At 41.8% G+C, this 11397-nt stretch overlaps 1 protein-coding gene and 1 long non-coding RNA gene across 2 annotated transcripts in view; one reads left to right on the top strand and one right to left on the bottom strand.

The window, feature by feature from the left end:
• Positions 1-3548, top strand: part of CFAP418 (cilia and flagella associated protein 418) — a 38591-nt gene extending 35043 nt beyond the window's left edge. Inside the window, exon 6 of the mRNA XM_089666678.1 lies at positions 1228-3548. Within this exon, the coding sequence (XP_089522804.1) occupies positions 1228-1387 (160 nt within the window). The 3' untranslated portion in view covers positions 1388-3548. The remainder of the gene's footprint in view (positions 1-1227) is intronic.
• LOC149470137 (uncharacterized) overlaps positions 1-11397 on the bottom strand; it is a 39009-nt gene that overhangs the window by 20499 nt on the left and 7113 nt on the right. The gene's annotated exons all lie outside the window — the stretch shown is intronic.

Here is an 11397-nt window from a genome sequence, read left to right on the forward strand (position 1 = left end):
CACCAATGCCACAAAAAAGCCCAGTTACAATATGCCTGACAACACCTTGACACGCCTCACCAGGTTTTTTGTGCCCGCAGAACCCCACAACCACCATCCATACTTAAAGGGCTTGGTATGGATGGGAGGGGGGACCCCACGTCGTTTTTTTATTTATTATTGTGACGGTTTTTAAATGTAATTACCGCTTTTTTTTTTCTTCACTATAGCTCAAAAATTCAGCTGTCACTTCTCCCCAGCTAAAAGAGAAAAAGTTTTCTTTTAGTTTATTTCCTGGAGTTAAGAGAAATAATATTTCCTTTTAGTTTCTTAAAAGAAACAAAGTTTCCGTTAACTCGGGGAAAGTGACAGCTAATCCTGTGAGCTATAGTGAAGAGAAAAAAAAAAAAAAGCTGGCAATTGCATTTAAAAATCAGTACTGACATAGACTTTGTATTGCGAAAAAAATTTGTCATTATTTTCTATAGATTTTCATTCGTAAACCGAAAATTACGTTAACCAAGGCATTTGTAAACCGAGGTATTACTGTATACAAACACACACCCACATACTGTATGTAATATCTATACAGTTTATATACCCACATATATAACATCTATACAGTATATACACACCCACATACTGTATATATCTATACAGTATATATACACACATATATAACATCTATACAGTATATACACACCCAGCCACATATTGTATATATCTATACAGTATATATACACACACATATATAACATCTACACAGTATACACACATATATAACATCTATACAGTATATACACACATATATAACATCTATACAGTATATACACACTCACCCACATACTGTATATATCTATACAGTATATATACACACATATATAACATCTATACAGTATATACACACATATATAACATCAATATATCTCCTAGATTGTAAGCTCGAAAGAGCAGGGCCCTCAAACCCCTCGTATAGTGTATTGTTACTGTCTTGTCTCATGTTATGTCCCCCTCGCTACTGTACAGCGCTGAGCATACCCTTTGGCGCTATATAAATACTGTATAATAATAATAATATACACACTCACCCACATACTGTATGCAATATCTATACAGTATATATACACACATATATAACATCTATACAGTATATACACACAGTCATGTTTCATGCACCATTGTACACGTTTCCTTTTTTATGATGAGATGTGGTAAGTTTCATGTTATATAACTGTTGTCCTGTTACAGGAACAGTATGCCTGAACACAGCAAACTACAATCAAAGATGATAAGGAAGAAAGGAAGTCGAGCCTATGCTTGTCAGTGCAGCTGGAGGTCAGTCCATGAACTGACAGACCTCTCCAAGGAGCTCCAGCTTCGATGGGTTTGCGCCAAGCATTCTGAATAAATGGTCTGTGTGAAGGCTGGATGTACCATATCAGAAACTTTAAGAACTACTCCACAACTCCACCTAGAGAAATCTGAAAGCCAAGTGTATATTGTAATAGACTGATGACACCTAATTTTTGTGTCCTGAAACTCTTAATGGAGTATACAGCATATTCTCCTAAGCCAGTGACAGTCTTAGCTTCGTTTAAAAAGCCGATCTTTCCAGTGACATCCAAGGTAAAAGTTGGGAAGATTGCTTCACCATGGTTCCAGATTGGAGGAAAGACCCACTTTGGCTGCCGTTGTCTTTTAAAGAATAAGTTCACCTTTTAGACAAAAATAATAAATGCACATTTTTTGCAGGTAAAAAAAGTGCATTTTTTTTTTTGTCTACAGGAGCCTGGAAAGCATTGCACCAGCAATCATTAGATCAGTGATGCCAAGCATGTCTCCTGCAGACCTGTCAGAATATCTGCTTGGCGTACGGGATGTATGAGCAAGCAGATATTCTGACAGGAAGCTTCAATGAACTATGGAACTGTGGAGCACCGAGTAGTTCATTGAAAACTACAAGCTCACAGGCCACAGCCACTAAGGATGTCAGGACTTGCAGTTTATTCACGGAAGTCCATGAATGAATGAAGCATCCGTGTGGGCAGAGCCCCGCATGATCATACTGTTTTCACATTTGACAGATAGTATGGGGAGACTTCTCCCTGTACTATCTGTCAGAGGGAGGGGAGGCGGCTGCGGCTATGGGAACATGTTACATGTTACACCCTAAAAATGGGTTGAACATGTAACATGTTCCCAAAGGTGAACTTACACTGCACATCATGGTAAAGAGTTAAAGAATAAGGAAATATTTCTCATAGGAAATTGTAATGATTAATCATGTTGTGAGCAGAACCAAAGAGTAACCATGTTGTATACATTTTTATATAGTATTATATATAATATGTATTGTTTTATTATCCTCATACTGCCGGTTACAGCTAATTAAGGCTGATCTCCACACAGATACATACAAATCCCTTTTACCCTAGGTTCGCACCTAAGCGTTTTCTGCAGCGTTTGCATTTTTCAGACACACACTACAATCCCTTTAACATGATTTCCTATGGGACAGGTTCATATCTCCATGTTTTCACCTAGTTCGTTTTTTGGAAAGGGTCATGGACTTTTTTAATGCAAAAAGTTTCATTTCTGGTCCTATAGACTTCAATGGAAATGCTGCAGAAAAGCATGTAGTGTGTTAATGCTGCGTTTTTGATGCATCTGCAAAATGCAATGCAGAAACAGGTCAAACGCAACCTGCATAGGTGTGTACCTAGCCTTATTCCAAGTAAATATTCAATAAAAAAAATAATTCTTTACATCAGCTAGCAGAAGAACCTGAATTCTGTCTTTAAGATCAGCCTCCTGTATTCCCCTGTACAGAAGCATTCATATTGGTAGATGGAGGGCCAGAACTCTGAAAAAGTCAGGGCTGTTTGCTGCCAACAGGGCTTAGAGTCTAACACAGGGAGCATGCTTACAGAATACAAGAGCACTGAGATGACCTCACCGGTATGCCACTGCTCCTTTACTATCCAGTCACAGGTTGGGCAGGTCCAGGACCGTCCTGTATTGCTTACCTGCGGTGAAAAGAATTCCAGGACCTGGCAGTGCTGTCTGGCAGGGTGTCCAGAACACTGGCTGGACAGAATTATAGAACAGTTTGCTTATATAGGTTTGTCTGGTGTTCAGGCCAATGTATTTGGAAGGGTTTATATATTACAGTTTGCACATGGGACTAGTGTGTACCTTCTATAGTGTCCCTTTATGAGATAGAGTGGCGCTTATAAATTAAGAAAATGAAGTGTAATGTGTTTATGCTAATAGCAGTCAGAATTTTTATTCCAGCCTGTTCCACATACTGTACATGACAAATGGAATTTGATTACTAAGGGCATCTCTACCATCTTTTTTATGGTAGTATATGTGTAGTTTTGAAAACAGATATTTGTGGGAGGCTAGAATTTAGCAGAGACCAATGGAGAACTCAAAGCAGAACACAAAACACAGTTATAAATGTGTAAAGTGAAAAGATATATATCTCTATCATTTTGTTTTTGTATGATCTGAATGTAATAAAAATAATGTTTAATAAAGCTTTGGGCCTGTACCTGAAAATTAAATCTGTCTCCGGCAATTGCTATGCAGTCTGGTCATCAATATTCAGTATCCCCATTATTTTTCTTTGCTGTAAAACTGGCCATACACATTACAGTCTGTACATAACAACTCCGGTGATAACAAAAATCCTGCCTTTGCAGTGAGCTTTTACCTATTCAATCCCCACTCCTGCAGGCTCTCTCCATGCTGCTAGACCCGTGCCCGCAGCCTCTTCTCCCCTACGCAGTGGTGGTTGCATGTCCCCTGCCATCATCAAGTACAGTGCAGGGCCAATATCCTTGCATTGAACGTGAGGATGCCAAGAGACAGTCCACTTATGAAAAGATGTGAATAAGTGAAGAGAGTGCCCACTGTGGGAACTGCTTTTTCTGGTACCCTAGGCCTAAATTAGCATTTTTATTTTCCCATAGATAGACTTTAACGCAGGCATGTTCGGCCTATGGGCCAAATGTGGCCTGCAGTGCCATCTGATGTGACCTGCAACCTCAAACCTAATATGATTGCCTTAGTGCAATAAACTTTTCTATTAAGCAAAGATAAAATGACACATAATGCACTCACATGCTCTGGGAATGACACCAAGCTCACCACACAACTGTGAGAATCCACCTTCAGAACCCCTGTATGGATGCCACTAGATGTAATCTAAAGGCTCCTCTCCCCATGTCTGTGTGTTAAGAAGTAAAGGATGCTTGAAAAAGCAGGCCAGGCCCCTGAAACGAGTTGTAACTATGGCAGCCCACACAGCCTCCTTTAGGTGGACGCCACTCTACTGAATGATTATTGGTCCTCCATAATCCCAGCGGCTGTCATACAAAAGCCACTATTGTAACCTACTCCTTGCTCTTCTCTTTCCTTCCTAACACACAGACACTGTAAAAGGAGCCTTTAGCCGAGTGCTTTACATCTAGTGGCATCCATACACGGGTTCTAAAGGTGGATTCTCACAGTTGTGTGACGAGCCTGGTGTCATTCCAAGAGCATGAGAGTGCATTATGTGTCATTTTAACTTAATAAAGATGTTTATTGCACTACCATGGCATGCACTTCCCTTGTCTGTAATCAGAAAAATCACAGTTTTGATTGTGGACAGTTTAACAAAAAACAACACAGTGGGTAGACATCCAACAGGGATTAGTCCCATGGAAAATGATGATCCTGATTGTTTAAAATCTTCATTATACTAATCAACATAAAAATAAATTGAACAATTTAATTTCATTGTGGCCTATGACTTGTTACCAAATCACTTAAGTGGCCCTCACTCCTGGTTTAATACTACATTACAAGCAGGTACGGTTTCAGGAAATACTGCACAGTGTGGCCTGAGTAACCTTAGATGCAAAATAATGCCCATTAATATTTTTATTTTATTTGAATGTGTTACTGTTCACAAATCTTTCCTTATCGTTAACTGTTTCAATACCGGGCACTTTTACCCCCTTCCTTCCCAGGCCAATTATCAGCTTTCAGCGCTGTTACAATTTGAATGACAATTGCGTGATCATGCAACACTGTACCCGTATGAAATTTTTCTCATTTTTTTTTCACACAAAAAGAGATTTATATTGGTGGTACTTAATCACCACTGTTTTTTTTTCTATTAAATAAATGAAAAAAGACTGAAAATTTTGGAAACAAAATGTATTCTGCTACATTTCTTTGGTTCTTCTGTTTGCCTCCTAGCTTCTTGAACGCCTTGTCCACAACCATATGAGTTGCTACCTCACTGACAACAACCTTCTCGATCCCCTACAGTCCATCTTCTGCCCACAACATTCCACTGAAACTGCCCTACTAAAACTCACCAATAACCTACTACCTGCTAAAAGCTATGGCCAGTACTCTATACTCATGCTCTTAGACATTTCTGCTGCCTTTGACTCACTTGACCACCCACTCCTTCACAACAGACTCCACTCCCTTGGCCTCCGTGACTCATTCCTAGTTCTCCTCCTTCCTATTTTACCACACTTTCTGTGCCACATATAACACCATCTCCTTCCCTCCTCTTCCTGTTGGGCTACCCTAATGCTCCATCCTCAGGCCCCTCCTCTTCTCTCTCTATACCTCTTTCCTGGGCCAGTTGATAACCTCCCATAGCTTGCAATACCACCTCTATGCTGATGACACACAGATCTATCTCTGGACCCCTCAACTCACCCCCTCAGTCTCCTTACATATCACAAATATACTGAGCAAGATATCAGTATGAATTCCCTCCCTATGACGTTACCATTGAGATCAACGGCACAACCATTGGCCCCTCCACACATGCCAGGGTGCTGGGTGTAATCCTAGACTCTGACCTCTCCTTCAGCCCCCACATCCAGTCACTGGCTAAATCTTGCCACAGTAACCTCTGCAACATTTCCAGAATTCACCCTTTCCTGACTAACCACAAACCAACTTATTCATTCCTTGGTTATTTCCAACCTTGACTGCTGCAACTCTCTCCTCACTGGCCTACCTTTACGCAGGCTATCCCCCTTCAGTGTATTATGAATGCTGCTGCTAGACTAACACTTCTTACTAGCCTATCCGTGACTACTGTCCTTCTCTGCCAATCTCTTCACTGGCATTCCCTACCACATCATATAAAAATTCAAAATACTAACCACAACATACTAGGTCATCCACAACATTGCCTCCAGCTACATCACCAACCTCATCTGATATCGTCCAAATCATCCTCTCCACTCCTCCCAAGACCTACTGCTCTCTGTCTCCCTTGTTACCTCCTCCCACGCTCGTCTCCAGGACTTCTTTAGAGCCTCTCCCATCCTCTGGAACTCCCTGCCACAGTATGTACGGTCAACTCCTATCCTGACCGCCTTTAGGAAATTCTTGGAAATGCTTTTATTCAGGGAAGCCTAAACAATCTCCACCTAAGAACTGTATTTGAGTCACCTCCATCAGATCATCCCCTGCAGTTATTACCTTTAGTACTGAAAGGATTAAATGGAATATAACTGAATCCATTTTGTATACACTAATACAAGATGCTAGTTTAACATATATATGAAATTTGTACACACTAAACAAAACTGTCTATGCCAGCTTCATGTAGAAATGAGTGTTTTTGCAAACTTTACAAAAAAGCAGATAAGGTTTATTCTCATTTCTGAAAAGTTGTAACCACAACTTGGGCGTTGGGTCAGATTACAGCCATGGTCTTGGGCGTTGGGTCAGATTACAACCATGGTCAGGGCGTTAGACCAGATATGGCGTGACAGATAAAGCAGAAGAGTGAAAATGCAAACCTCATACAAATAATTGTTGAGTTAAGGTAAAAAAATGTACATGTATTTGATTGGATGGTCTGAGGGTGTGTTTGCCCAAAGACTACAATATATTAACCCTGATGTTATGCCAATAAAACTGAAGTGTTTGCAATCGCAACTGAGGTGACTTGAGTGCATTCACTTTCTGAGATCTCGTAGCTGTGTCCAGGTGTGACCGATGGTATCTTGAGGGGGCCCCCAAGGAACAAAGGAAAAAGACCACATACCTACTTTCAAGTACCACCTCCCCCTCCCTTTAGATTGTAAGCACCATGAGCAAGGCCCTCCTGTTCCTTTTGTATTGAACTGTATTGTAATTGTACTGTCCCCCTTTATATTGTAAAGCGCTGCATAAACTGTTGGCGCTATATCAATCCTGTATAATAATAATAATAATGTGATCTCTGTGACCAGTCACAGCTAGCTACACAACTGTAAGCAATGAATGGCAGGAAAGGAAGCCATACATTGTTTACAATTGTCACGGGATCTGCTGTGATTTGTCACAGCGATCACATGGTACTGGAAGTGGGCCAGTAGGTGACAGGTCACGCCACAGCGCAGCCCCATGATCGCACCAGGCGTGTTCTGGGACGATGTCATATGATGTCCACCCGGAACGACAAAAGTCCTGCCCGGCCATCATAATAGGCTGGGCAGGAACTGGTTAAAGGGCTTCCAGACAAATAGTAACAGTAACATCAGTATGTAAACTACTAATATCTGTGTAGGAAAGAAAAGACCTGCACACAGTTGACCTCAGACCTTATCCAACTGTATCAACTCTGGACATGGTACACTGCAGTCTCTCATTGGACCACCCTTACTAATGCATTTCATTCTCATACAGGCTTAAATAAGCACACTATTCCCAATGCACACATCCCTGAAAATCGCTGTAAATGTAAGTGGGTGCTGCAGCAACTACCACCAAACACATTCAAAGTTAGAAAAATGTCACCAGTACACCAAGGATCTCCATAACAGGTCCAAAGCTGTATTCAGAAATCATATCATAGTTAAAAAAGGTGATGTTTCGATTCCTCGCAGGACCCCTTCACCAGGCATGTGATATATGTGACTCTTCCTTTCCAGCCATCACCGCCCTGAGCAAGTGGGCATTTTTTCCATACAGTTTGTGTACTAAACAAATCTCAACAAAAATAGACACTCCCAAAGGAAAATCATGTCTAAAGTGATGCAGACCCTGACATTTTCCTCATTAGGACTCTGCAGGTGCAGTAGCTGATTGATAATTAGAGAATCTACATTCACTTTGTATATGGACACAGACAAACAAGACATTTTCTTCAAAATATCAAAGGGTAGGAATCTGTGAATCCCAGCAATGTACTGTACATAGATCACCCAGAGGGAAATGTTTTTTTCCTAACAAGAGTGGAGTTACTATTAGAGTACAGAATAAAATACAGAATAGATATACTACAATCTTTACCAATGCAATTGGTTAACTTATTCTTTACCTTTTTTTTAAGATTCCCCTAACTGCCATTGTTGTCCTATTCAAATGTCTCGTTTCAAGTTTAGTGTCTGACTACAGATAGTGCTGCATATTATTTTCCACAATTCTCCTCTATGGTCTGTAAATAATGTGACCACATTTTGTTTTTCCTGAGTGGGTGACAGGCCTTATAGAAGTCTATGAAGGCTTACTGTGCTGGCGTGTCCTGAAAGTAACAGAATAAGAAAAAGAAAGCACTAACATACTATAGAGACTGTGAAGACAGAAATCAGTATCATCTTAGTTTGCTTGTGGGCGGAAACCACTGTAGATTAGAAGAAAATGTAAAACCCCATACAGAACTACAAGGTAGCACAAGTATTAATGATGGAACAGTCTGGTACAATGACCACAAAATGGTGATGCAAATATTAGGAAATACTGGAAGAATAAAAAAACAAAAAGTGTTTGAGTTCTACTTGATTGAGCTTACCATCCCCTGGGGTCAGTGATGTACCTTTGAAGTACTTCACATCTTTTTTTTTACAGTTATTAGAATGTAGCCAATATAATTGTAGTACTATCCCCAAAGGAGCCACTTGGTAATTTGAGTTCTATGTTCTGCGCCTCGACTTCAAGAACACCCTCAGCCCCTCTGACACACCTGGTTGAATGAAAGTTACTACTAGAAATTACAAGAACATGAGTATTGATACCTTTAACTCGACTGTGAATTAGCACCAGGAAATAGACACAAGATCATTTAGTGGTAAATTAGTGCATTGGTACGGGATAGAATAAATGGTGGTTTGAGCATAAATGAACACACAGTTTGCTTGACAATATAATCACTATGCCAAGGTAAGCTAGAATAGAGTTCTGTTCCACTAGACTGGGATTAATTTATGAATCCACAAAGTCGTAAAGAGTGCAAATAAGCATTATCTGCAAGTATAACTAGTCTGGAGTGCACTCTAGGAGAATGGCTAGGATATAGTGCAATCTCCCCTTGGAGGTACCTCTTAGCATAAGCAGCAATTTACAGCTCTGCGTAGCAGCTGTAAATGGACAGTCTTTAGTCCTATCGCCAGTATGTTGGGGCCCTGTTGTACCGTTGGCGCACATGAGATAGTTCCGGTCAAGTCTGAAGGCAGCAAAAGGGCTACTAGATGGCTGTATGGTCAGTTCCTAAAGGGCTCCATTACTCTGGCAGCGGTTATTAAATCCCCAAAGCAGCAGCTCACCAGTTCAGATGATATTGCAGCTCACCATCCGGTCACACACAGCGATTAGTCCACTCTCTGATCTGCGCACAGGTGACTTTGTTGGCACATGTGGACTCAATGCTCCAGATCCCGCTTAGGCCGCCATTATGCAGCAGTGATAGTGTGCACTCTCAAGGCTCCCTCATGGCAAGACAAAGCTGTGTCCTGCTCAGCATGGGAAAATGCAGCTTCTGTCCCTCCTCCTGGCAATCTCTTGACTATTGAATACAGTAGAGTCTATTTCCTCTGCATTAAGGTTCCCACAGTGCATTGCTGCCTGGGCTCTTCCTTCTCAGCAGCTCCCTCCTCTTGCTGATGTAGCTGTTAGCCAGTTCAGCACCACAGGGCAGCAGCTACAGAGAGCAGTTGCAGCCAGTGGTGTATTTACGTTTTGTGTTGCCCTAGGACAAAAATTGGGCACCCCCCTCCCCCCCCCCCAGTGAGAGAGCAAGAGAGTTCAATGAATGTGCGTGTGTATATATATATATATATATATAATTTTCTCTCTTTTTCTCTCTCTCTTTCTCTCTCTTTCTCTCTCTCTGACAGGAGAGAGAGCCCATGGAGCACAACACAGCTCACCTCCTCCTGGATCTTTCCTCTCTGCCACTTCTCTCCCTGCTCCATGCTTTTCCCTGGTCCCAGCTCTGAGCACATGGCTACCTAACCAGTTCAATTGTTTCTTCTTCCTTTCCAGGGCTTGACAAAACCTGACACCAGACCGGGTATTTTTGTCCTACTTGGTGGAGTGAATTTTAACTCTTTTCTGTTAGGTTCTTAACCTATCTTTTGCATGCATGTTTTTTTTTACATGCAGCATACTTCAAGCTGTCAATGTGTGATGTTTTTGGGCAGCACAGCACCCTTTCATCAGACATGTCATGAAGGTGTCCTGAGTGGCCCCAATTCTTTGCTGTGATGTGATTGCTGTAGTCAAATTTTGGATGCCATTTCGAAGATCCACAGTGTGCTGCCGATACATGCCTTAGCCCCAATGCAAGTGTAATACTTTTTAGCTTTAATGAAATATTATTATTATTATTATTATTATAATACAGTGTTTATATAGTGCCAAAAAGTTTGCTCAGCGCTGTACAATATAGTGGGGGACAGTACATGAGACAATACAGTAACAAAACAATATACGAGAGGTTCGAGGGCCCTGCTCTTTCGAGCTTACAATCTAGGAGGGAGGGGATAGTGGTACAGGAGGAAGTGGCTGTGGGGGATGGAGTGGTAGGAGGAGTGGAGGAGATTGGCTGTTAGGTGAGGGTGGGGTAGGCTTCCCTGAAGAGATGGGTTTTCAGGGTGCGCCTAAAGGTGAGGAGGGTAGGTGACAGTCTGATGGATTGGGGTAGTGAGTTCCAGAGGATGGGGGAAGTCCTGGAGAAGTCCTGCAGTTGGGATTGGGAGGAGGAGACCAGAGAGCTAGAAAGTAGGAGGTCTTGTGAGGAGCGAAGATTACGGGTAGGGTGGTATTTGGGTATCAGGTCGGTGAGGTAGTTTGGGGCAATGTTATGAATGGCTTTGTATGTCAATGAATGGCTTTGTATGGCATTCGGAAGCCAATGGAGGGAATGACAGAGTGGGGTGGCAGATGCGGAGCGGTTGGTAAGCTGGATGAGTCTGGCCGCTGAGTTCAGGATAGACTGAAGTGGGGATAGTCTGTGATGAGGTAGGCCGGTGAGGAGGGAGTTACAGTAGTCGAGTTGTGAGATAGTAAGGGAGTGAATGAGTTGTTTAGTAGTGTCTGGAGTTAGGAACGTACGTATTTTGGAGATGTTGCGGAGGTGGAGCCTGCATGAGTTTGCCAGCGATTGGACATGGGGTTGGAAGGACA

The sequence above is a fragment of the Staurois parvus genome, unplaced genomic scaffold, assembly GCF_062004578.1.
Source record: "Staurois parvus isolate SC_StPar_1 unplaced genomic scaffold, SC_StPar_1.0 ptg000052l, whole genome shotgun sequence".
NCBI lineage: Eukaryota > Metazoa > Chordata > Amphibia > Anura > Ranidae > Staurois > Staurois parvus.